This window comes from Cherax quadricarinatus, chromosome 81 (genome assembly GCF_038502225.1).
Source record: "Cherax quadricarinatus isolate ZL_2023a chromosome 81, ASM3850222v1, whole genome shotgun sequence".
Taxonomy (NCBI): Eukaryota; Metazoa; Arthropoda; class Malacostraca; order Decapoda; family Parastacidae; genus Cherax; species Cherax quadricarinatus.
The window spans coordinates 10,011,977-10,039,368 of NC_091372.1; the positions used below are offsets into that span (position 1 = coordinate 10,011,977).

At 41.2% G+C, this 27,392-nt stretch overlaps 2 protein-coding genes across 2 annotated transcripts; one reads left to right on the top strand and one right to left on the bottom strand.

The window, feature by feature from the left end:
* Positions 1-799: 799 nt before the first annotated feature.
* Positions 800-6,754, top strand: LOC128699831 (serine-rich adhesin for platelets). Its single transcript, XM_053792607.2, has 5 exons — positions 800-929; positions 1,825-2,477; positions 2,979-3,179; positions 4,206-4,331; positions 6,500-6,754. Exons 1-5 carry the CDS (start codon positions 854-856, stop codon positions 6,548-6,550), a joined length of 1,107 nt encoding a protein of 368 aa, XP_053648582.2. The 5' UTR covers positions 800-853; the 3' UTR covers positions 6,551-6,754.
* A 3,352-nt stretch (positions 6,755-10,106) lies between these two features.
* LOC128699832 (sericin 1) lies at positions 10,107-27,087 on the bottom strand. Its single transcript, XM_053792609.2, has 4 exons — positions 26,961-27,087; positions 24,602-25,923; positions 12,596-12,868; positions 10,107-11,761 (listed from the first exon to the last, which is right to left on the bottom strand). Exons 1-4 carry the CDS (start codon positions 27,064-27,066, stop codon positions 11,648-11,650), a joined length of 1,815 nt encoding a protein of 604 aa, XP_053648584.2. The 5' UTR covers positions 27,067-27,087; the 3' UTR covers positions 10,107-11,647.
* Positions 27,088-27,392: the final 305 nt, after the last annotated feature.

Below are 27,392 nucleotides of genomic sequence, written 5' to 3' on the forward strand. Positions count from 1 at the left end.
ACTCTGTATACCATTTACGTCAGGCCCATACTGGAGTATGCAGCACCAGTTTGGAATCCACACCTTAGTCAAGCACGTCAAGAAATTAGAGAAAGTGCAAAGGTTGGCAACAAGACTAGTCCCAGAGCTACGGGGATTGTCCTACGAAGAAAGGTTGAGGGAAATCGGCCTGACGACACTGGAGGACAGGAGGGTCAGGGGAGACATGATAACGACATATAAAATACTGCGCGGAATAGACAAGGTGGACAAAGACGGGATGTTCCAGAGATGGGACACAGACACTAGAGGTCACAATTGGAAGTTGAAGACTCAGATGAATCAAAGGGATGTTAGGAAGTATTTCTTCAGTCATAGAGTAGTCAGGCCGTGGAATAGCCTAGAAAGTGACGTAGTGGAGGCGGGAACCATACATAGTTTTAAGGCGAGGTATGATAAAGCTCATGGAGAAGGGAGAGAGAGGACCTAGTAGCAATCAGTGAAGAGGCGGGGCCAGGAGCTATGAATCGACCCCTGCAACCACAAATAGGTGAGTACAAATAGGTGAGTACACACACACACACACACACACTCAAACATTTCTTAGAAACACTGCTTAGTTTATTTCTCCCTAACTTGCTGTACAGTCACACTTTAACATTCGTGTAAGTACTTCCTACTGCATTCATTACTTCGAATACCATTACTAATACAACAGCAAAACGTGTGATAAATAAACCAATAAGGCTGAAATTTGCATATAAGACGGTTGCTGAGTCTTCCAGAGCTTACCTATACGTTTTCTGTGGTGATACCTGGCAGTGTGTTGTGTGTATATATAGGGGATGAGAGTATATTGTATGTACTGTTACTGATGGTCGACGGTACAGCTTACACGATGATGGTTTTTATAACTCTGCTTCTTGCTGGCCTGGTGACGGCGGCCCCAGGTGAGTTATTAATGTGATTATGTTATCTGCACCTTGGTTATGGAATTATGTGTGCCTATCTAATGGGTAGTAGTAATGGCTTCTTATCCTTGCGGTTGGTAGTTACTATATACCCATCTTAAGGGTGGTTGTCACCATATACCCATCTTGTGGGTGGTAGTCTCCGCATACCCATCTTGTGGGTGGTAGTGTCCGCATACCCATCTTGTGGGTGGTAGTCTCCGCATACCCATCTTGTGGGTGGTAGTCTCCGCATACCCATCTTGTGGGTGGTAGTCTCCGCATACCCATCTTGTGGGTGGTAGTCTCCGCATACCCATCTTGTGGGTGGTAGTCTCCGCATACCCATCTTGTGGGTGGTAGTCACCGCATACCCATCTTGTGGGTGGTAGTCTCCGCATACCCATCTTGTGGGTGGTAGTCTCCGCATACCCATCTTGTGGGTGGTAGTCACCGCATACCCATCTTGTGGATGGGGATGGGTAGTCACCCCATTCCCTATACCATTCTTGATTAATCTCTACACAGAGCGAAGCATAACTTCATAAAGCTCTACGTAGAGCGAAACGTTGACTCTGTCAACACTTCCTTTGCAACCTGTGTCGTTGCTTCACTGTTGTCAACAGTACGACAGTTAACCAACAGTTTAGGACAAAAAATAAAAAAAAAATCACAATTTTGTAAACGTGTCTTTCTATAAGACCAGAAAATCTAAATCTTCACTATTCACTAGAGAAAATGTGCGAATAATTAAACACATAAGGGTAACACTTAAGTATCTTTACTATCGTCAATAAAAATACCTATGTTCTGCACAGGTGTTTAAATAAGACATTTGTACTACACTTAATTTTCTATATTTTCACAATATTAATTGTTTTTATGCTATCCTCAGCTGAAGAAGGAAGTTCCTCGCATCTTTCAAGACCTTCACTGGCCCAAGACCCCACCAGTGGGACCATTGGAGACCAGCGTCTTGAAGCCGCTCCGATCAGTGGTGTTAGAAACCCAGATGGGCATTTAATCATCCGTCAGCCTTCTTCAGTCTTGAGCCTGCAGGGTAGCGAGGCCTTTGGATCTTCAAGTGACCACCGTCCTCTAGCGTCAGCAGCTGACGAACGGGGAAACCAGAATGACCATTTCCGTCAGCAAGGAGACACAGTTTTCCAAGCGAGAGTACAGAGAAGCGCAGATACTAGCTTAGGATCCACTAGCGACCACCGTCCACTAGCATCACCTGGAGACGAAGCTGGAAATCAAGATGGCCAGTTGAACATTAGTGAACATTCTCCCGTTAACACGAGACTGCAAGGCAGCGGAGGCACTGCCTTCGGATCTACTAGCGACCAAAGGCCACTGCTGTCAGTAGCTGGCGGACACGGAAACCAAGACAGCCAGTTGAATATCAGGGACCATTTTGCCAACAACCCACACAGGCATGAGAACCGGGACGCTATCCTGGGCTCAGCAAGTGACCATCGTCCTGTGATAGTCCCAGTAGTTAGCCACTCAGACTCTGAGCGACAATTATCTGGATCCAATTATCCGGTAGGTAGTGAGAATGTGACATGAGAGAGAGAGAGAGAGAGAGAGAGAGAGAGAGAGAGAGAGAGAATAATTACATCATTTAAAGATTTCAGAAAGATCACAATCCTTCTAAACATGCAATGAAAGCAAAAAAAAAAAAAATATGTAAAATACTTGTGCTTACATGAGGGTGGGAAGAGAGCCTTTTACTTTTTTATCCATATACACCTTGATAATTCACGAGAGTCCTTAAATCCACATAGAAGTAGACAGTTTTCCTCAGCAGATAGATTCAGTGTGTACTTGCAAGACCTCTGCTGTCTGTCTTTCCCATGTACTCTCATGTACTTCCATGTACTCTCATGTACTTCCATGTACTGTCATGTACTTCCATCTACCCTCATGTACTCTCATGTACTTCCATGTACTCTCATGTACTTCCATGTACTGTCATGTACTTCCATCTACCCTCATGTACTCTCATGTACTTCCATGTTAAAGGACCAGTCCTTGTTTCCCCAGGTCGTGCAAGTGTCAGGCCTCAACATCCGTACTGACATTGAAAACGCCACTACTCTTGACCCCACTGACACCACCACTATCGAAGCTGCCACCACCACTACCGAAGCTGCCACTGCCACCGACGCCACGGCCGTCAAACCCACCACCTCCACCGCCACTCAAGGAGCTTTGAGCTTCCTAAGCTCCCTCTTCAGCGGCGGGGTGATTATAACTAGTCTATTCAACACCTTGGGAATGTGAGGCAGTCAGATATGATCCATGGATCACGGGGGAACACTGCAGCAGGCCTATTGACCCATACTAGACAAGTCTTTCTCTAACCCAAACCCACTAAAAAATATTCTCCCAACCCATTATCAACACTACCCAAGGAATAAGCTTCGATAACTTTATTAACTCGCGTGCAAGTCCCGCTCAAATCTAACTCCTCTCACCCCTCGTATTTATCTAACTCACGAAATCGTAATGAGGCGATTGCAAACAAACCATACCACGGGCGGGGATAGAACCCGTGATCAGAAATATACCTAGTTGGACGAATCTTATTGTGGCTACCTGGTCCAGTGGCTAACGAGATGGTCTGCAGTTTTGAGACTCTCTGATCGCGGGTTCTATCCCCGCCCGTGGTATGGTTTATCTAACTTAAATCTGAACTGTACTAGGCAGCCTGTTCAACTCATCCACTACTCTATTTCATCAGCCAAAGCTTGTTCCTGGATTAGTTTACCTCGTAGCTAAATCATAAATATTTGGGTTGAGCTTTAAAAGGCTTGTATTTAATATTTGATGTGAGGAACTTAACTCGTAATGATTATTTAATTACCTGTCTCAGGACAGGTAAATCCCTTGTGACAGGTGCCAAGATTGTAAAACCTTGATTGTGAATTCTTGGATTGTAAAGTGTTGACTGTTGAATTCGGTATTATTATTATTTTCTAGTTAGTGATATTGTTATTTTCTAGTTTAGAAATCTGAGCAGCTAGTTTGTGTACCAAAAGCTCATGCTAGAAATAGTAAAAATGGTAAAAATATGTACTCATTAGATTTACAGTTGGTAAATAGTTAAATGTTTGAGATTTGACAAGTGTCTCCGGACACCGGTCTCTGTCAGATGGTGACCCTCTGTATTGTTGGCTTGCCATAGTTAGGTTCCACACAACATGTAAACAACACAGAATCACTACCTTCTAGAGTTCTAAGTTCATTCCTGTTTATGGTAATTTACAGTTAAGTCACTCACGAGTCAACAGGGATACCTGGCGGACAGTGTATACCGTCTCCCAACACGATGACCATCTCTCCAACAACAGTCAGGTCACCACAAATGCTGCAGACGCATCCACAACCGATACGGTAGGTCACCTTATCTAATATACAGCCTCTCCTCACTTAATGACGGAGTTCCATTCATAAGACTACGTCGGTAAACGAATTCGTCGCTAAGTAAGGAGCATGCTATAATGGTAGTGGGTTTGTTTCAACCATCTTTAATATTTTAATGTCACCTTTGTACCATTTTTAACATTTCTGGTATATTTTAAATGTTTATACAGTAGTGTACTGTATATTTTAACAAGCAGAATAGAGGAAATCAGCTGTAATATACATTATTTAGGCATGCATACTGGTCAGAGAGCCCATCGTAAGTCAGAGGCGTCGGTAAACGAGTACGTCGCTAAGTGAGGAGAGACTGTATTAATATTATTATTAAAGTCAAGGGGAGATATACCTGTAAGGCTGTGAATGTATCTTCTGATCCCCAAAGGTCTAGTTTCCTCAGTTAGGAATCCCTGACCTACTAGTAAATAGCTACCTGGGTGTTAGCCCCTCCTACATCTGCTGCCCGTGTTCGCCTAGCAGGAAATAGGTACCTGGGTGTTATACAACTGCTGTAGGTGACATACTCAGGAACCCAATTAAAATAATCACACTGTGACTTTACTGGTTATTCTGAATTACTCAAGTTTTTATTTGATAAATGGATATAAGGTTTAGATACATAATTATTCTTCAAAACATGTCTGTAACTGGTTTCCAGGGGTTTCATATCCTGTATTCTTGTTGATTTCCTGTTCAACCAAGCAGTTGCTGTTAGCATCTAGCTGACCTTCGCAGACATGAATTACCATAAATTCCATGTTACTTACTTTGTTATATTTTGAATTGTTGTATTTATATTGTATTTAGATTTAGATTTGTATTTGATGCAAAGTGAGCCAGTAAGAAATTGGAAAAATCAGCTCAAGGCCTTTCGTTCAATTGTCATTACTTCATCAGGAGCTTTGCAATGGAAAAAATCATGAAAGGGAATTAAAATGCTTTGTAAGCTAGTGTAGTGCGGTTACCACCTCCACGAGTACTAGACCGGACTCAAGCATAGTCCACGTCTCCACTCCAGGTCGAAGATTACTAGTCAGGAAGTGTAAGAAGCGAGGAGAACTGGTACAAAACTCACCAGATATACCATACTGAAAATAGTGATCAGAATTAAATACTGCAACGAATTTGTACACTTGGCTATGGTGTACACAACGAACTTGTACACAAGGTTATGGTGTACACAAAGACCTTGTACACAAGTTTATGGTGTACACTGCGAACTTGTACACAAGGTTATGGTGTACACAAAGACCTTGTACACAAGGTTATGGTGTACACAGCGAACTTGTACACAAGGTTATGGTGTACACAGCGAACTTGTACACAAGGTTATGGTGTACACAATGAACTTGTACACAAGGTTATGGTGTACACAAAGACCTTGTACACAAGTTTATGGTGTACACAGCGAACTTGTACACAAGGTTATGGTGTACACAAAGACCTTGTACACAAGGTTATGGTGTACACAGCGAACTTGTACACAAGGTTATGGTGTACACAGCGAACTTGTACACAAGGTTATGGTGTACACAACGAACTTGTACACAAGGTTATGGTGTACACAAAGACCTTGTACACAAGTTTATGGTGTACACAGCGAACTTGTACACAGGGTTATGGTGTACACAGCGAACTTGTACACAAGGTTATGGTGTACACAATGAACTTGTACACCACAGCCTTGTGCACCAATATGCACCTACGAGGGTAGGAACTGCCGTCTCTTATGTACAAATTCGTTGGATTATCTTATTTTTGGTCATTATTTTTAACATGGCTAGTGAGTTTTCTATTTAAACTGGTTTCTGACACTTTCTAACATTCACGTGCACTACGCTTGAGTCCAGTTTAGTACTAGTGGTGCTGGTAATCTCATTACACTAGTCTACCCTTGATCATTTTATTCCTTTCACGATTTTTTCGACTGCAAAGCTCCTGATGAAGTACCGGCAAATGTGTCAAAGTTCTTCGGTTGATTTTCCACCCTCTTAGTGGCTCGTTTGCGATCGTTTGCACTGCATTTTGTATTTCAATTTTTTTGCTTTGGATTATATTTATGCTTACATTTAATTGGAAATTCTCCATTTACTAGAAATGATTCTGTATTAGTTACCCACTAACAATGATGGTATTAACAGCCGACTACAGTAACTGTGTCTTCCACTGAGATACCAACACCACTGCAGTAACTGCCTCCACCACCACTCACGTCCCCTAGGCCTACTGAATTTGCTGTGTGCACCAACACAGCCTTGTTCAGTAGCCTGTGTCTGGGTGTTCATGCCAGTACTTGGATCTATAAGCAAGTCTTTCGAGTACTCATTATCTAAATCTACTAAGTTTTTTTATAATATGTTAAGTTTGTTATGAATAAAGATAAAATGCAATATAAACAGTTTATATTAATTAACCTGATTTATATTTGTTGTGAAGAATAGAGGGCGTCTGTGAGTTATGACTGATTAGGTTAGTCATCCTTCTCAAGTTATTTATGGAGTTTAGCCCAGAAACCTGACATCTCATATCTGCCTTGAATTCTTACCTCTGTTACGCATGGGTAGCTGTTTTGAGCCAGTTGCAGCTATGTTGATCTCTGGAGGCGGGAGGGGTGCGGCAAGACCCACAAGGGCAGGGAATGCGCATTCAGTGGTGGCTAAAGCTCCCGCTTCACACGTTGAGTGTCCTTGTTCGATTCCCAGCGAGGGTAGAAACATTGGGTGTGTTTCCTGACACCGGTTGTCTATGTTCACCCACCAGTAAAATGGGTACCTGGGTGTTAGTGGACTGGTGTGGGTCGCATCCTGGGACAAAATTGACCTAATTTGCCCGAAATGCTCAGCATAATTACTACAATATAGAAAGTCCTTTGTTATGCTGAGCATTTCCCGCAAATTAGGTCAGTTTTGTCCCAGGATGCGACCCACATCAGTCGCCTAACACCCAGGTACCAATTTTACTGACGAGTGAACATAGACAACCGGTGTATCGAACCCAGACCCTCGCTGTGTAAAGCGAGAGCTTTAGCCACCAGGCCACGGCTGTGAGAGGTGATGTAGACACTAAGCTAGATTAATCTATGTCTAACTTTGCTTAAATACATATAAATAGCAGGTGTGTGATACATTAGCCTTCCCTGTATTCCAACTCTCTCTCTCTCTCTCTCTCTCTCTCTCTCTATATATATATATATATATATATATATATATATATATATATATATATATATATATATATATATATATATATATGTATATATATATATATATATATATATATATATATATATATATATATATATGTCGTGCCGAATATGTAAAACTGGTCAATTAGCAAGAACTCATTTAAAATTAAGTCCTTTCTGAAATTTTTTCTTATACGTTTAAAGATATATTTTTTCATTAATGTTAATGTAAAAATTTTTAATTTTGCTCCAAAGAATCTTAGAAAACTTACCTAACCTTATTATAACAAGAACAATTTATTTTAGCCTAACCCAACTAAATATATTTTAGATTTGTTTACAATAATTTAATACTAAACAAACACAATGAAATATATTTTTTTCGTTAGGTTCAGAATGATTTTGGCGAAATTATTGCATACACAAATTTTCACTTGTCCTATATGGCAAGATGAACGTTGCTATTTAAGCCAAGATCGCAAGTTCTGCCTATTCGGCACGACATATATATATATATATATATATATATATATATATATATATATATATATATATATATATATATATATATATATATATATAAGCATTAAGTGTAATTCCATGGGTGGGTCAGATATAAAGTTGTGTGACTGGTTTAAGAATCACTTGACGTAACTCTTACATTAACATTCACTTGAGTGTTATAGTTCTCTGTACTGATTAACAACCTCAGGTTAGTGATTCCGTCATCCCTTGAAGGAAAATGATTCCATGCTGACGAAGAGCTTTGGATCCTAGGAATGGGTGCTTCACCCCTTCTCACGGATCAGTGACGTATACCTCCTTTTGTCCCTCAGGAGGTATACATGGTTTATCACCGTAGATATACAACCATAATGGTATACTTGGAGGGTTGTATAGCCTGAGCTTGCTACCATCTGCAGCTCATAAGACTGCCATCCCCACGAGCCCCTTTGTGGGGCGGGGCAGATGGCAGACCAGAGGCCTAGCTTCTCCCTACGAGCCCCGTGAGGGCGGGGAATGTGGCTAGGCTTAGGGACAGTTGGTCCCAAAGATGAGGGGGTACTTGTACCTCCTCCCATGGGAGACTTACGTCTCGAGACACTCCCCAGATAGGGAGCCAAGGCCGGGTCACCACTACTTGGAAAAGACCCGGGCCGGGAGAATACCGGCGAATAAAAAATAAAAAAAAAAAAAAAAAAAGGTTGTATAGTCACCTTTCTTATGAGGCTCTTCTAAATAGATGGATTTTTTTGTGAATATAATTGAGTAAATTCATCCAAAATTGAACAGCAGGTACTACGAAATCCTTTCCATTTGCTATTCCATTTCAATCACATTTACCAAATATTCCATTGTGTAAACTGGCTTTATAAGAGAGGTGACTGTCTCTCAGTATGTTTGTACATTGTACTAGATATGTATTGCTATCCTACTTGGGTTCATTTACAGGCCAGGAGCTGTTATCCAACTTAATTTATTTCAAAATCTGGCAGCATTGAAGATGTGGTACTACCCCCTCCCCAGGATGCTACCCACAAGAGTCGACTAACACCCAGGTACCTATTTACAGCTAGGTAAACATGGGCAGCAGAATTGTTTCAAGTAAATGGAGGCTTCATTACTAGATTAAATCTTACAGATTTAGAGTGTATGAAGAATGTGGCAACCCCGAGTAGACAGACCTGGGGCTGCTTGTCCCGCTTGCCGAACTTACGGGGGTTTAAATGGTCTTGGAAATCAAACCTTTGCGATTTTTTCGCAACTGTTAAGTCACATGCAAAACAACCAAAGGGTGAGTTGAATGATAGCTCTAGGCCTTTCGTGTTGCAATCAACACATCAGGAGCTTGCAGTGTTGCAGTATTACAAGGTCCTAGGACCATAAAAAAGATCCCAGGACCGTGAACAAGGGCCCAGGACCGTGAAAAAGGTTCCAGGACCATGAAAAGTCCCAGGACCATGAAAAAGATCCAAAGACCATCAACAAGGTCCCAGGGCTATGACAAAGGTCCCAGTACAGTTAACAAGGTCTTGGAACCATGAAAAAGATCCCAGGACCATTAACAAGGTCCCAGAATCATCAACAAGGTCCCGGGACCATGAACATGGTCCCAGGAACGTGCACGAAATTAATGGACTGAACACATCGACTCCAGGTTGAGGGACTGATTACCCCAAAATCCTCCTCTTTTTTCTTCCGTTCTTCCCTGTATTGGACTGATGAAGCCACTGTGTAGCGAATCGTTTCCTAAATGAAGATTCCCAAATGCTGTTGATGTTGAATTAGACACATGTGCAACTCACGTTGCACATGTGTCTAATTCAACAACATGTCGGTTCTCTGAACTATTCATCTACAGTTCCCAAATGCTGCAAAAGTCTCTCATTCTTCAACTCGTCAATTTTCTAAATCCTTTACCACATATGTAAGTTCCATTAACAATGCCAAGCTTTTAAGACTACAGACCAGCCAAGCAGAAGAGGTTATCGCTAGTTATTGCAAGAATCTGTTGCTAGTTATCGCTGGTTATCACAAGGAATCTGAATAATAATAATAATAATATAATATCTTTATTTCTACAAGTACATGTACAAGGTATACAAGTACATGTACAAGGTATACAAGTACATGTACAAGGTATACAGACCAGAGCTGACTTGGCAGAATTGGCTTTAAAAAACTGAGAAGAGGGCACCTGCCCATTCCAGTAGCTCCACAAGCCTTTCCCTAGCTACAGTTCACCAGCAGTGAAAGTTTGAAGCCTGTCGCATGAGGCGTTCTCGAGTTACAAAAGAAAATCTTGGAGAAAGATATCACTGTACATGAGAACATGACCGGCTCTACAAGAAAGCAGTAGAGTAAATGTAGTATGTAAGGGCTCACTAAACTCAAAAAATTTGGCAGTCACACAAAAAAATGCGAATTTTCAATATTTCTCTGAATTTTTTTCTCACTTTTATTTCAGATTCCTTAGAATCCAGCGGGGAAAGTTTCGATTGTGTTAAGAAACTGGAATTCGTAATAATTTGGATCTTTCTTTCAAAGAACAGAATAAGATAAAGGTCGCAACAACAAGATGACAGAGTGGATAATAAGAACCTTCAAAATAAGGGAAATAATTGTTATACTGTTGGCAGAATTACCGACAATATGTTAGGTAAAAAGAACACATATGTAACTAATGTGACATTTTATTGAGGCAACGTTTCGGTCTCCAGGAGCTTTGTTACGGCTTGACAAAACTCCTGGAAAGCGAAACAGGACAAGTATTTTCTGACGCGGGTCTTAGTCATATGATGACCCACAGTTAGAGCTTTAGGTCATCTGACCGAGGCCTTCCACTGGCTTACCACTCCACTTTAAAAATTAAAATTAATATCTTACCAGTATCTTCACTGTTACTTTTGGTTCCCAAAAAATAATTCCGTTTCAGCCATGAAGATTTTTTTGTCGACTTTGATCATTTAAAAAAAAATAAAATGCTGATTCTATTTTCTTTTCATTTTATATATATTTTTAATTTATATATAATTTTTTTTTAAATTTTATCCACTAAAACTCACATATTTTCGGTAAAATAAACATTTATTTTAAATAAGGGCCTAATATTAAACATTTTTAATTAATTGTCGGTACATAAATTAATAATAATAATAATAATTAATAATAATAATAATAATAATAATAATAATAATAATAATAATAATAATAATAATTCTACATGTCCCAGGATGCGACCCACACCAGTCCACTAACACCCAGGTACCTATTTTACTGCTAGGTGAACATGGACAACAGGTGAAAGATAACTAACACTCAGGTACCTACTGACTACTAGGTGAACATAGACAGCAGGTGTCTTAAGGAAACATGTCCTAATGTTTCCACCCGTACCGGGGATCGACCCCGGACTTCATTTTGTGAGCTGAGTGCGCTAGCAATCGAACTGTGATGAATAAACGGAAGAACGAACAGGAGGCTCGAACCGTGGTCCTGGTGGTGAACATATTGCAACTGGCCTCGATGGTAGGCTTATGTTCAGTTTTTCTGTCGTAAGCCTAGTTAAGGTACCCAGTTACTGCAGTAGGCCTAGGCGATAGACCTAATTGATCGTAGGAGTTATGGGGGTACTGGCAGTGGTGGTTCCAGTGGTCGACTTGCTTGAGGAACCAGGAGCTGGAGACTCACCTCCCTCAACCCGCATATCTTTTTTAAGCTGTTGACAAAAAAATAGATGAGTTTCCCATATCATATTATTATTATTATTACTATTATTATTATTATAATTATTATTGTTGTTATTTATTATTATTATTATTATTATTATTATTATTATTATTATTATTATTATTATTATTATTATTATACTCGAGGGGAAGTGTTAAACCCACACGAGGCACACGGCGGGGAAGGAAACGGGAGGTAATCAGCTTTGATTCGAAGAGGGGGGGGGAGGAAGAATAGGTAGCTCCAATGCCTTGGATCGAGAGCCCTTCACCGGCATCATAAGGCACCTACCACAAGGAACAGATACGTAATTAAAAATTCACTTATAATACTCGCAGCAGAAGCTGGTACCTGAGTCCATGGAGTTTAAAGTAGATGATTGTATTATAGACAACACTTTTCGCCCCTGGGCGAAACGTTGGATATGATAAGTTTACCCTATGTCCTGTGTCTGTTTCCGATACTTGTCGACAATACCTGGTGTGGTTGAGTTTAAAGTCTATCTACTACACGATGGTCATTAAGGCTGCAGGTCACCTGTTCACCACCAGTCAAGAATACTTTAATACCTAAAATAGTGAGTAATATAAACTACCAGTGTATATACACTGAGTGACACACACACTTCTCAGTGTATATATACAGACATACACATCTCTCGGTGCATATATACCAACAAATACATCTCACGTGACTTAACATAAAGCTTTAAAGAGGGAGAAATGTTGTCCATATAAACGTCACAGTTATAGCCAGTTATGCCAGTACGCTAAAGCGTTGCTGTCGACATGCCCAAGAACGCAGCTCCAGCTGGTAAGCTTACCCCGCCTTTGAAGAGTGTGCTGAAGTTCAGCGTTGGTGGGATTGTGGTTGTGGTGGTTCCGAAGGTGGTAGCTGTGGTGCTAGCTGTGGTGGTGGTGGCTACGTGGGAGGAGTTTGTGCTGAAGTTCAGCGTTGGTGGGATTGTGGTTGTGGTGGTTCCGAAGGTGGTAGCTGTGGTGCTAGCTGTGGTGGTGGTGGCTACGTGGGAGGAGTTTCTAGTGTGGTCGGTGGTAATGTCGTTTGCTAGGAGATTAAGACCAGACAGCCGTAAAACCTGTAAAAAGAATCATTTTGATTTCTAAGACCGCCGAAAGATGTATACACGGTTAGTTGGTTATCTAGATTTAAAGTCTGTCTACTAACCAGGGTTCCCAATGGAAATACAAGGGCCATTAAGGCTGGTTGGTTACTTAACAGGGTTCAAAGTCTGTCTACTACACAAGGGTCATTAAGGCTCTTTGGTTGATTAGTGGGATTTAAAGTCTGTCTACTATGCGAAGGTAATTAAGGCTGGTTGGTTAGCGAAAGGGGTTCGAAGTCTCTCTACTAGACGAGGGTCATTTAGACTGGCTAGTTTCTTAATGGGGTTTGATGTCTATCTATTAAATGAGGATCATTAAGGCTGCATGTCACTTGTACACCACAAGTCAAGAATACTGTAATACATAAAACAGTGCTCAATGTAAACTCTCAGTGTATAAACACTGATATACACCTCCCAGTGTATATATCCTTATAACAGGTATGGTATTAAAAGTACTTTTTAACAGAGCAAAGTTTCCGTTAGGGCAACGTTTCGCTCATTTATACGCAAAACCTCGTTCCAGTAAAGCCTAGTTCTGTTAGTATTGTGTCTGTCCAGGATAAGTTTATTTGCCTCCTGTTAGAATAAATAATATTTTTTTTGGATAAACTCTTATATTTATATTGATAAATGTAAGAATTTTTTCTATGAATATCCGAAAAAAATGCGATTAATGGCTTTTAATTTGCTTCTCAAATTAATTTTCTGGTTTTAAGTTCTTTAAACCCGATGCTGTAGCCAGGTCATGACACCCATAGACTCGGGTATGTCGCAGGATATATACATCGAGAGTTATAATTATGTCTCTCAGCGTATATACATTGACAGTAATCTAAATTCCTGAAGATTGAGACACTTATGCAACATATGGGAATCTTTATTCAGGAAACGTTTCGCCACACAGTGGCTTCATCAGTCCAATACAAAGAAGAAAGGCGTAAGGAGAGGAGGAGTTTGAGGTAATCAGTCTCTCAGCCTGGAGTCGATGTGTTCAGTCCATCAATATTGTAGAATGTACAGCATAGCGCCGTAGATGGATCGACACCATGCCTAACCCTTCTAGGGTAGGGTAGGTGCCTGAGCCCGAGCCTTTAGCTCATAAGACTGTCATTCCCATTAGTCCCCTTGGGGTGGGGATGGCAGACCAGAGAGGCCTGGCTTGTGGCTAGGCCTGGGGACAGTTGGTCCCAAAGATGAGGAGGTACTTGTGCCTCCTCCCATGGGAGACTTAGGTCTCAGACACTCCCTAAAGAGGGAGCCAAGGCCGGGCCACCACTTGGACAAGGCCCGGGCCGGGAGAATACCGGCTAATCTTTAACTAACTAACTAGCGCCGTAGATTCCCATATGTTGCATAAGTGTCTCAATCTTCAACTTGTCGGTTTTTCAAACCATTCATCACAACTGTCAGACACTGCAGCATCATGGGATCTTGTTACAAAGAATTCTTCAACACTTGTCCAACCTTTGGAATACGACCTACTTCGACTAGTGGATGGTACCACTATGACCCCACCTCCTCCTGCTACACCTCACCTCACTACAGTATATAAGCCACGTCTACGGCCCTATGCTGTACATTCTACAAGATTGATGGACTGAACACACCGACTCCAGGCTGAGGGACTGATTACCTCAAACTCCTCCTCTCCTTACGCCTTTCTTCTTTGTATTGGACTGATGAAGCCACTGTGTGGCGAAACGTTTCCTGAATAAAGATTCCCATATGTTGCATAAGTGTCTCAATCTTCAACTTGTCGGTTTTTCAAACCATTCATCACAATCTAAATTCCTGCTTTAGAGCTTAAAATGATTGAAATAATTAAGCTTAAGATTCAAAATCAAATTATAATCAATTAGGGATTAAAATATTCCGAAGTTAAAAAGGTTACGTGTAGCGTGCAGCTCCCCGACGGTCGTCTGCAACAGGTGACCTACACTGTCAGTGGTGACTCTGGCTACTTGGCTGAGGTCACCTACCAGGGAGAAGCCAGGTACCCGACCTACCAGCCAGCCTATAGGCCAACTCCAACCTACACCCCTGTCGCAGCCTATAGACCAGTTCCAGCGTTTAGGTCTTCCCCAGTCTATGGCTAAATCTTTTTCGTGCACCATGAACCAAATATACCGTTAATTTACAATAAAATTGCCATCAATTTATATGATGTGGTCTATGGACAGATAATATATATATATATATATATATGTATATACATATATATGTATATATATATATATATATATATATATATATATATATATATATTTTTTTTTTTTTTTCAACAAGTCGGCCGTCTCCCACCGAGGCAGGGTGACCCAAAAAAGAAAGAAAATCCCCAAAAAGAAAATACTTTCATCATCATTCAACACTTTCACCACACTCGCACATTATCACTGTTTTTGCAGAGGTGCTCAGAATACAACAGTCTAGAAGCATACACATATAAAGATACACAACATATCCCTCCAAACTGCCAATATCCCAAACCCCTCCTTTAAAGTGCAGGCATTGTACTTCCCATTTCCAGGACTCAAGTCCGACTATATGAAAATAACCGGTTTCCCTGAATCCCTTCACTAAATATTACCCTGCTCACACTCCAACAGATCGTCAGGTCCCAAGTACCATTCGTCTCCATTCACTCCTATCTAACACGCTCACGCACGCTTGCTGGAAGTCCAAGCCCCTTACCCACAAAACCTCCTTTACCCCCTCTCTCCAACCCTTTCGAGGACGACCCCTACCCCGCCTGCCTTCCCCTATAGATTTATATGCTTTCCATGTCATTCTACTGTGATCCATTCTCTCTAAATGACCAAACCACCTCAACAACCCCTCTTCTGCCCTCTGACTAATACTTTTATTAACTCCACACCTTCTCCTAATTTCCACACTCCGAATTTTCTGCATAATATTTACACCACACATTGCCCTTAAACAGGACATCTCCGCTGCCTCCAACCGTCTCCTCGCTGCTGCATTTACCACCCAAGCTTCACACCCATATAAGAGTGTTGGTACTACTATACTTTCATACATTCCCTTCTTTGCCTCCATAGATAACGTTTTTTGACTCCACATATACCTCAACGCACCACTCACCTTTTTTCCCTCATCAATTCTATGATTAACCTCATCCTTCATAAATCCATCCGCCGACACGTCAACTCCCAAGTATCTGAAAACATTCACTTCTTCCATACTCCTCCTCCCCAATTTGATATCCAATTTTTCTTTATCTAAATCATTTGACACCCTCATCACCTTACTCTTTTCTATGTTCACTTTCAACTTTCTACCTTTACACACATTCCCAAACTCATCCACTAACCTTTGCAATTTTTCTTTAGAATCTCCCATAAGCACAGTATCATCAGCAAAAAGTAACTGTGTCAATTCCCATTTTGAATTTGATTCCCCATAATTTAATCCCACCCCTCTCCCAAACACCCTAGCATTTACTTCCTTTACAACCCCATCTATAAATATATTAAACAACCATGGTGACATTACACATCCCTGTCTAAGACCTACTTTTACCGGGAAGTAGTCTCCCTCTCTTCTACACACCCTAACCTGAGCCTCACTATCCTCATAAAAACTCTTTACAGCATTTAATAACTTACCACCTATTCCATATACTTGCAACATCTGCCACATTGCTCCTCTATCCACTCTATCATATGCCTTTTCTAAATCCATAAATGCAATAAAAACTTCCCTATCTTTATCTAAATACTGTTCACATATATGCTTCAATGTAAACACCTGATCTACACATCCCCTACCCACTCTAAAACCTCCTTGCTCATCCGCAATCCTACATTCTGTCTTACCTCTAATTCTTTCAATTATAACCCTACCGTACACTTTTCCTGGTATACTCAGTAAGCTTATTCCTCTATAATTTTTACAGTCTCTTTTGTCCCCTTTCCCTTTATATAAAGGGACTATACATGCTCTCTGCCAATCCCTAGGTACCTTCCCCTCTTTCATACATTTATTAAACAAAAGTACCAACCACTCCAACACTATATCCCCCCCTGCTTTTAACATTTCTATCATGATCCCATCAGTTCCAGCTGCTTTACCCCCTTTCATTTTACGTAATGCCTCACGTACCTCCCCCACACTTACATTCTGCTCTTCTTCACTCCTAAAAGATGGTATACCTCCCTGACCAGTGCATGAAATTACTGCCTCTGTTTCTTCCTTAACATTTAAAAGTTCCTCAAAATATTCTCGCCATCTACCCAATACCTCCATCTCCCCATCTACTAACTCCCCTACTCTGTTTTTAACTGACAAATCCATATTTTCCCTAGGCTTTCTTAACTTGTTTAACTCACTCCAAATTTTTTTCTTATTTTCATTAAAATTTCTTGACAGTGCCTCTCCCACTCTATCATCTGCTCTCCTTTTGCACTCTCTCACCACTCTCTTTACCTTTCTTTTACTCTCCATATACTCTGCTCTTCTTATAACACTTCTGCTTTGTAAAAACCTCTCATAAGCTACCTTTTTCTCTTTTATCACACCCTTTACTTCATCATTCCACCAATCACTCCTCTTTCCTCCTGCCCCCACCCTCCTATAACCACAAACTTCTGCCCCACATTCTAATACTGCATTTTTAAAACTATTCCAACCCTCTTCAACCCCCCCACTACTCATCTTTGCACTAGCCCACCTTTCTGCCAATAGTCGCTTATATCTCACCCGAACTTCCTCCTCCCTTAGTTTATACACTTTCACCTCCCTCTTACTTGTTGTTGCCACCTTCCTGTTTTCCCATCTACCTCTTACTCTAACTGTAGCTACAACTAAATAATGATCCGATATATCAGTTGCCCCTCTATAAACATGTACATCCTGGAGCCTACCCATCAACCTTTTATCCACCAATACATAATCTAATAAACTACTTTCATTACGTGCTACATCATACCTTGTATATTTATTTATCCTCTTTTTCATAAAATATGTATTACTTATTACCAAATTTCTTTCTACACATAGCTCAATTAAAGGCTCCCCATTTACATTTACCCCTGGCACCCCAAATTTACCTACTACTCCCTCCATAACATTTTTACCCACTTTAGCATTAAAATCCCCAACCACCATTACTCTCACACTTGATTCAAAACTCCCCACGCATTCACTCAACATTTCCCAAAATCTCTCTCTCTCCTCTACACTTCTCTCTTCTCCAGGTGCATACACGCTTATTATAACCCACTTTTCACATCCAATCTTTATTTTACTCCACATAATCCTTGAATTAATACATTTATAGTCCCTCTTTTCCTGCCATAGCTTATCCTTCAACATTATTGCTACTCCTTCTTTAGCTCTAACTCTATTTGAAACCCCTGACCTAATCCCATTTATTCCTCTCCACTGAAACTCTCCCACCCCCTTCAGCTTTGTTTCACTTAAAGCCAGGACATCCAGCTTCTTCTCATTCATAACATCCACAATCATCTCTTTCTTATCATCTGCACAACATCCACGCACATTCAGACTTCCCACTTTGACAATTTTCTTCTTCTTATTCTTTTTAGTAATCTTTACAGGAAAAGGGGTTACTAGCCCATTGTTCCCGGCATTTTAGTTGACTTTTACAACACGCATGGCTTACGGAGGAAAGATTCTTATTCCACTTCCCCATGGATATAAAAGGAAAATTAATAAGACCAAGAACTATTGAGATAAAATCAAAGAAAACTCAGATGAGTGTGTATAAATAAATGTGTACATGTATGTGTAGTGTGACCTAAGTGTAAGTAGAAGTAGCAAGACATGCCTGTAATCTTGCATATTTATGAGACAGACAAAAGACATCAGCAATCCTACCATCATGTAAAACAATCACAGGCTTCGTTTTACACTCACTTGGCAGGACGGTAGTACCTCCCTGGGTGGTTGCTGTCTACCAACCTACTACCATATATACTATATACCATATATATATATATATATATAATGTATATATATATATATATATATAATGTATATATATATATATATATATATATATATATATATACATGTCGTGCCGAATAGGCAGAACTTGCGATCTTGGCTTAAATAGCAACGCTCATCTTGCCATATAGGACAAGTGAAAATTTGTGTATGCAATAATTTCGCCAAAATCATTCTGAACCTAACGAAAAAAATATATTTCATTGTGTTTGTTTAGTATTAAATTATTGTAAACAAATCTAAAATATATTTAGTTAGGTTAGGCTAAAATAAATTGTTCTTGTTATAATAAGGTTAGGTAAGTTTTCTAAGTTTCTTTTGGTGCAAAATTAAAAATTTTTACATTAACATTAGTGAAAAAAATATATCTTTAAACGTATAAGAGAAATTTTTAGAAAGGACTTAATTTTAAATGAGTTCTTGCTAATTGACCAGTTTTGCATATTCGGCACGACATATATATATATATATATATATATATATATATATATATATATATATATATATATATATATATATATATATATATATATATATATATATATATATATATATATATATGCCTTGTAACAGAACCACCATTATAATTTCTTCGAAATTATGCTAGAATTAAAACCTTAAATAGAAGACGCTTGTTTTTTCTCACCTTGATAAATTAGACACATGTGTAACACCTGCGAATCTTTATTGAGGAAACGGTACCCAAGTGTTGAACATGTGTCTAATTCATCAACTTGTCGGTTCTCTAAACCATTCATCTATATTTCCCAATTTATTCCGTTCTATAACCAGTGTTAGTTATTTGTCATGTGGACGTATATACTGTAAACTAAATGTAAATATGTGAGGTGTAAAGGTTGTGGACTACACGAGGGTCACTAAGACCAAATTTCAGCTGTGGAAAAGCGTCAAATAAGCTTCCAATAAATAAGGATTAATGTGGACTTTGAATTGTCCACTTACTATGACTCACTGCTTTAGTTCAATTGTTCGAGTCAATAAAGAGGATTCAAAGAATTGGATGGATCACTTGAAATGTAAAGTCTATTGTTGATGTGATGCGGTGATTCGGATAGACTGTTCAGTTAGGTTATAATAACAATCTTTATGTACAAGGTATACAGACCATAGCTGACATCAGTGACATACTACTGTATGGAAAGCCGCTTGTTATGCTGAGCATTTCCCGCAAATTAGGTCAGTTTTGTCCCAGGATGCGACCCACACCAGTCCACTAACACTCAGGTACCTATTTAACTGCTAGGTGAGCATACACAACAGGTGCCTTAAGGAAACACATCCAACTGTTTCCACCCATACGGGGATCGAACCACAGACCTCAGTGTGTGAGCTACCAGTCGAGCTACGGGACACCTAAGGTTAGGTTAAGTTCATCAAGAATCAGCCCAATTGTTCCCAACCCGCCACTGGAGCTTTCGGTCATTTGACCGAGGCCTTCCACTGGCTTACAAGTCCAACACTTCACAAATCAGAGAGAATCGCTGGATGAATCAGTCCTCCGAAGACTTATTCCTGTGTCTAGGGTCACTGATTTATTATGTATGTTGTGATGGTGGTAGCTGGTGGTCCTGGCTTCCCTAGCCTGGGCTACTGTATCCCAGCTTCCTACAGGCCAGAACCGTCCCATCAGGTATTTATAAGAAGAAGAAACAAGGACACCTATCAGGCAGCAATTCGGTATCTTTATCGTGCGAGCGTTTGTTGACAATTCGGCCACACAGTGGGCCTTATCAGGTCACTAACAGATCAGTGTATTGTGAAGATACTGCAGTGTACTGTAAAGATACTGCAGTGTACTGTAAAATACTGCTGTGTATTGTGAAGATACTATAGTGTAGTAGCACAGTGTTGGTGTTCCTTCTTTGTAACTATCATGTACAGTAGAGTGGCAGCACATCGCTGGTGTTCCCACCATGCAACTATCATGTACAGTAGAGTGGCAGTACATTGCTGGTGTTCCCACCATATAATTATCATGTACAGTAGTGGCAGTACATTGCTGGTGTTCCCACCATGAAACTCATGTACAGTAGGGTGGTAGTACATTGCTGGTGTTCCCACCACGTAACTATCATGTAGAATAGTGTGGTAGCACACTGTACCACTGTATACTAATATGTACAGTAGTGTAGTAGAACACTGTTGGTGTTCCTGCTGTGTAACTATCATGTACAGCAGAGTGGCAGTGCATTGCTGGTGTTCCCACCTACATTGCTGGTGTTCCCACCATGTAACTGTCATGTACAGTAGGGTCGTAGCACATTGCTGGTGCTCCCATCATGTAACTATCATGTAGAATAGTGTGGTAGCACTCTGTCCCACTGTGTACTATTATGTACAGTAGTGTAGCAGCACACTGTTGGTGTTCCTACTGTGTAACTATCATGTACAGTAGGGTGACAGTATATTGCTGGTGTTCCCACTAAGTACCCCATCGTCATCTCGAGTTTCATCTCTTTCGTTGTGGCTTGGCGAGTGTTGTAAACAATATGTATCAGAATTAAAAAGATTAAAAATGACTTTTTTAAAATTAATAGTTATTCTCTCGTTAGTTCTGTATTGGACTTGGGGGAAGAGAGACTACAGCCAGGGTTCTAGCAGGAGGGACGTCGAGTACCTTATTGAGCCAGAGGAAGCTGACTTCCCCTCGCTCCAGCTCCTCCTCAGCGATAAATACAGCGTCGAGGACGAGGATGACATTAGTGAAGAACAAGCTCTGTTCCTTCATGAGAGTGATGACCTCCGCCAGGAGGATGATGTGGGGGACCTTAACTGGTTGCAGGAAGAAGACGATGGGCTTCTCCTGTCTGCTGGTGATAGTGAGTGGGGAAGGTCCCAAGAGGAAGACGACGAAGATCATCGAGAATCTTACCTAGGCGATGAATACGAAGAATCGAGCTCAGAATTGAGCTTGTGGTGGAACTCCGAGGACAACGATGAAGACTGGTGGAGCTCCGAGGTGGACGGGGAAGGAGAGCGGAACAAGGACCGCGAGTTGTTGGAAGAGTTGAGCAACACCGAACTGAGCGGATGGAGTGTCCTAAGCGGGGACGACGATGAAGACTGGTGGAGCTCCGAGGTGGACGGGGAAGGAGAGCGGAACAAGGACCGCGAGTTGTTGGAAGAGTTGAGCAACACCGAACTGAGCGGATGGAGTGTCCTAAGCGGGGACGACGATGAAGAATGGGGAAGCCAAGAGGCTGAAGAAGTCGTCGTGCTTCTTCCAGACAACTCTCCCGGGAATGCAGAAGAAAGTATAAGCGTTGATGACGGTCGCGTTATTGAAGTATTACAGGAGAAGGACGACGACCTCGGCAGCCAAGAGGTTGAAGTCATCGTGCTTCTTCCAGACTACTCTCCCGAGGATGAAGAAGAAAGTATTAACGTAGATGAAGGTCGTGTTACTGAAATATTACAGAAGGACGACGACCTCGGCAGCCAAGACGTTGAAGTCGTCGTGCTTCTTCCAGACGACTCTCCCGAGGATGGAGAAGAAAGTATAAGGGTCGATGGCGGTCGCGTTATTAAAATATTACAGGAGGACGACGACCTCGGCAGCCAAGAGGATGAAGTTATCGTGCTTCTTCCAGAGGTTGACGAAAGTCTCCTTGACCTTTTAAAGGAAAAGCATCACTGGGAGCAAAAAATCAGGTCCTTCGAAGTGCGTGACGCTAGAAGAGCTTCGAGAGACAAATTGTTTCATAAGTTAGATAGGTTACAGGACGCAGAACACGATCTCAGGATACAAATAGGGGATTCGTCCGTTCTATTGTCTCGCACGTATGAACAAAATAAGAAACTAAATGATGAATTATCTGATATCAGTCAATGGTTCATTGACAGGGGTTTTGATTTAAATATCCTTGAGATTGAGCATAGAAGGCTCAGTGATGAGTTGGACCAGTTGGAGAGAAGGCTCAGTGATGAGTTGGACCAGTTGGAGAGAACTCTTGAGCAAGAAGAGGAGGACTTCGCGGCTCTCCAGCTTAATCATAAAAATCTGCGCAGTGATTACACTGATACTCACAGCAGATTTATTTCCCTCCTCCTGCATCCCATGGACGCACTACCTTACAACGACGGACCCTTTATAACAGTGAGAGATCAGCCCTCAAACCTGGGAAGGTGAGGTAGACAGCATCAGGGAACAAACCCTCTTCCCTGACGGTCCTCTCAAGACAGGGCTGCATCAGGGTCCCATCTATACCTGGAGATGGTTTCGGGGGTCAACGCCCCACGGCCCGGTCTGTGACCAGGCCTCATGGTGAACCAGGGCCCTGATCAACTAGGATGTTACTGTTGGCCAAACGTACCCCGACGTTATGGTCCATAAGTACAACATTCCCACCTCTTTCTACACTTTATTTTCTTTCTTCTACGACACCTTGATACGCTTTTTTGGCTGCGTAACGTAAATAAAAAGTCCTGACTATTAAAAGGTTAAACAACCTGCCTAGTCTAGGGGCATTTAAACTATTTAAAATGGAAAAAAAAAACTTGTTCACCACAATTCAAAAATATTTTCTGTAATCCTAAAACAGTGATTAATGTTAATTCTCAGTGTATATACACTGACATACACCTGTCAGTGTATATATCCTTATGACAGGTATGGTATTAAAAAACTTTTTTAACAGAGCAAAGTTTCTGTTAGGGCAACGTTTCGCTCATTTATAAGCAAAACCTCGTTCTAGTAGAGCCTAGTTCTGTTAGTATTGTGTCTGTACAGGATAAGTTTATTTGCCTCCTGTTAGAATAAATAATTTATTTATTTTGATAAATGTAAGAATTTTTTTCCATGAATATCCGAAAAAAATCGATTAATGACTTTAAATTTGTTTTTCAAATTAATTTTCTGGTTTTAAGTTCTTTAAACCCGATGCTGTAGCCAGGTCAGGACACCCATAGACTCAGGTATGTCGCAGAATATATACATCGAGAATTATATGTATATCTCTCAGCGTATATACATTGAGAGTAATCTAAATTCCTGCTTTAGGGATTAAAATATTCTGGTCTGGTGGTGAAGAGGTTACGTGTAGCCTTGATGATCCTACTGTGGTCTATAGACTTTAAAACCTCATTAACTAGCCTGGGGTGTCGGAGCATCGAACCTCCTCAAATACACTTGAAAAGATTCAGATCATCTTTTTGTTGGGGTTTATAGGGGCCACTAACAGCTCACTCCGTATTGAACGCTAAGGATTTAGATTTCAAATTCAAATTCATTTATTTCTTTGCAAGTAGTACATTGAGATTATATTTTTATAATAATGGGTTGCAGTGCAAGGAGAGCCTCTATTATGCCTAGGCATTATGGGCTGACTTAATTTAATGGCTTACTGACTACTTATCACTAAAGAAATTATCATAGTAAGTTGGCGCATAATGCCTAGGCATAATAGAGGTTCTCTTTGCATTGCAACCCACTATTGTAAATATAAAATCTCAATGAACTGTTTGCAAAGACAAAATAAATAAAAATAGTTAATAATTGTTTGTATATTGTATTTTCCCCTCTCCTTACTCTATTCCTATTTCTGTACATCCCGGTCCTTTCAGGGAAGGTGTTTTGATGTTAGAGAAGCGTTTCAGAGAGAAGGAATTACTGCCCTCTTCTTAGATCAAATTTGATTACATCCCACTCATCCCAGGCTCTGAATGACCCTTCATATGTAAGACACTTCCACTTACCGTGTAACTGGGAGACTGACGAATGTCCGGTTTGCTCTCTTGATCGAGGTGCTCCACTGCTGGGATTACTATAGGTCGCTGTTCACTTGGGGACCCGAATATGGCCTCTTCATGTTCTTTTGGGAAGTTGGGAGACTGCTGACGGAGGTTCAACTGGTTTTCTTTGTCCGTGGAGTCGACATCTTGGTGGTCGGTCTGGGATCTGACAGTGCTGCTTCCAAATCCTTGTTGGCGTCTTCTGAAGATGGGAGACTGCTGACGGAGGCTCAACTGGCTTTCTGTGTTTTTGGAGTCGACTGATGGGAAATCATCTAAGTGGCCGCTCTGGGAACCCAAGGTGCTACTATTGCTCCCATGTTGACGTCTCCTGAAGCTCGGAGATTGCTGACGGAGGTTCAATTGGATGTCTTTGTTTGTGGAACCGAATGTGGTTACATCTCGTTGGCCGTTCTGGAAGCCGAAGGTGTTGCTACTGCTTCCTTGTTGGCGTCTCCTGGGAAACTGCTGTCCGAAGTTCAGCTGACCATCTGGACTAAGTTGTTCGTTTACAGGGCCGTTAGGGAAGCCGAAGTTGTTCCCACTGCCTACATGTAGTCTCGTGAATATGGGAGATTGTTGACCAATCCTAAAATGTCCATCCGGATTGTTGCGGTCGTTCACAGGGATGCTGGGTCCGAAAGTGGGAGCACTGCCTACCTGTCTCCCGAAGGGAATTTGTTGACTAAGTCTGAACTGGTTATCTAGATTGTTGCGGTCGTTCACAGGGATGTTGGGTCCGAAGGTGGGAGCACCGCCTACCTGTCTCCCAAAGGGAATTTGTTGACCAAGTCTGAACTGGCTATCTTGATTGTTACGGTCGTTCACAGGGACGATAGATCCAAAACTGGTGCCACTGCCCACTTGTCTCCTAATGATGGGTGATTGTTGACGTAATCTGAACTGTCCATCTTGGTCATCCAATGGGATCGCAACAACACGCTGATCACTTTGGGACCCGAAAGCACCGCCTTCAGTGCTACTTAGGGTCTTGAAGACCGGAGACTGTTGCCCGAAGTTCAACCGTCCGTCTTGGGTTCGCGGCCCGTTCAGAGGGAAGCTGGAGACACCGAAGTTGGTGCTGCCTCCACGGATCTGTGGTCTCGTAAAACCTGGAGACTGATCGTTGCGGTGGTTGAACTGATCAGCTTGGTTCCTGTGGTTGACTGATGAGACAAGTGAGGCATCTCCTTGGCTGCCGGTGAACCTGACGGTGGTGTCCAGACCAGGCTGATCTATAAAGTCTAAGGAGGAACGCCAGTTATTCCCGAATAAACCATCGTCACCTGAGGGACAAAACCTTGCGATGTAAACATACATTTAAGAGACAATCTTCGGATTACCAAACTCGGAGAATTATTAACCCCTAGAAGACTATTAACACTAGAGGATTACTATTTCAAAGCAAGCAGTGTGGCTCATTTATATTGGGGTCCTGACCTCTTTCCCAACAACAACGTTGTACGAGCCCTATCGGGTTTAACCCTTAAATGGATAATAATAATAATAATAATAATAACCTTCCCCAGAATGCAACCCACAAGAGTCAAAGAACTCATACTTAATACTTTTAGGTACATATGTCTTGAGTAGTGTCCTGGGTCTAGATTTAGGAAGAATGTAAGCCTCTTGATTTGTCAGCCCGAAATGTATTGCATGTAAAAATCACTGCCCTGCAAGTTTGAGGACTCACTTGCCACCCGTTTTGTGATTTGATTTATCTCTGAATATCACTATTTCCAGGCTCTAGCTAGACCACAAGTACCTCTGGATGACATTGCTGTCAGGCTCCAGCTGGGCTTCAAGCACCTCTGGATACCTCTACTGCCAGGCTCCAGCACCTCTGGATGTCACTACTGCCAGGCTCCAGCTGGGTTACAAGTACCTCTGGGAGACTGTATCAGCAGCTGGCATAGACATAACTAAATGTAAAGTTTGCTAGATGGACTCTTGTCACGCCCTGCGTCATTATGTGCTGGAATGCACAAATCTTCAGGGTATCTGGAAAAATACCCTGACTCTTCCTACTGTTAATGACTCCTAACAACGTAAGCGTATCCATATTCAACCATGCCTTGCTAAAATTCAAAACCTCTTACAAACTACATTTTAATGTTGCTAATTGAATTCATGCCTGTTTTGTCAACTTGTTACGACTGTAACGAGATCATAAATAATTAGTCTATTATGACTGTAATTTGTAGTAACTGTTACAAGGCTGCCCAGTCAGTGGACCCATTATGTGCCTCTGTAACCCAGAGAATGACAGTGGAGCAAAAAATAAGGCTACTATATTATGCCTGAAGAGAATATTGTAACTTACTCGGACTAGAGGTGACTGTGGCAGTAAAGATTAAAGCTGACAGCCATACGAGGACCCACATCTTGGGAAGTCTTGTACCGCTGACCACACAGAGAGAAGTGAACATACTGGTGAACTCTAAGTCTATTTATGCATCACCAAACCCCAGATTTCACCACCGGAAAAAGCAAAGTCAAGCTCCCCAAAATAAACAGAGAATAATGAATCGTATGTAAATTGTATTGCATTGAGAGGTCGGATCACGCCCCTGCACACATTAAAATATATTACGAATGTGTTTTGAAGAAATTAATGAACGAAACAGGAAGGAAATACATTATTTGTGTGTCAGGGCAATTTGACCTGAGTAATGCTATGGAGAAATCTCCTGAACTTACACTGCTATGTAGACCTTTTTGTGTTATGTTGTGTTTGTAGGAAATGTTTGTAAAT

Coding starts and splice junctions, on each gene's coding strand:
- LOC128699831 (XM_053792607.2), top strand. CDS start 854: ATGGTCGACGGTACAGCTTACACGATGATGGTTTTTATAACTCTGCTT. Junction 3,180..4,205: donor GCTCCCTCTTCAGCGGCGGG/GTGATTATAACT, acceptor GGTAATTTACAG/TTAAGTCACTCACGAGTCAA. Junction 4,332..6,499: donor ACGCATCCACAACCGATACG/GTAGGTCACCTT, acceptor TGGTATTAACAG/CCGACTACAGTAACTGTGTC.
- LOC128699832 (XM_053792609.2), bottom strand. CDS start 27,066: ATGTTCACTTCTCTCTGTGTGGTCAGCGGTACAAGACTTCCCAAGATG. Junction 12,869..24,601: donor GTCAGTCTCCCAGTTACACG/GTAAGTGGAAGT, acceptor TTCTTTTTACAG/GTTTTACGGCTGTCTGGTCT. Junction 11,762..12,595: donor GCACACTCTTCAAAGGCGGG/GTAAGCTTACCA, acceptor TTTTGTCAACAG/CTTAAAAAAGATATGCGGGT.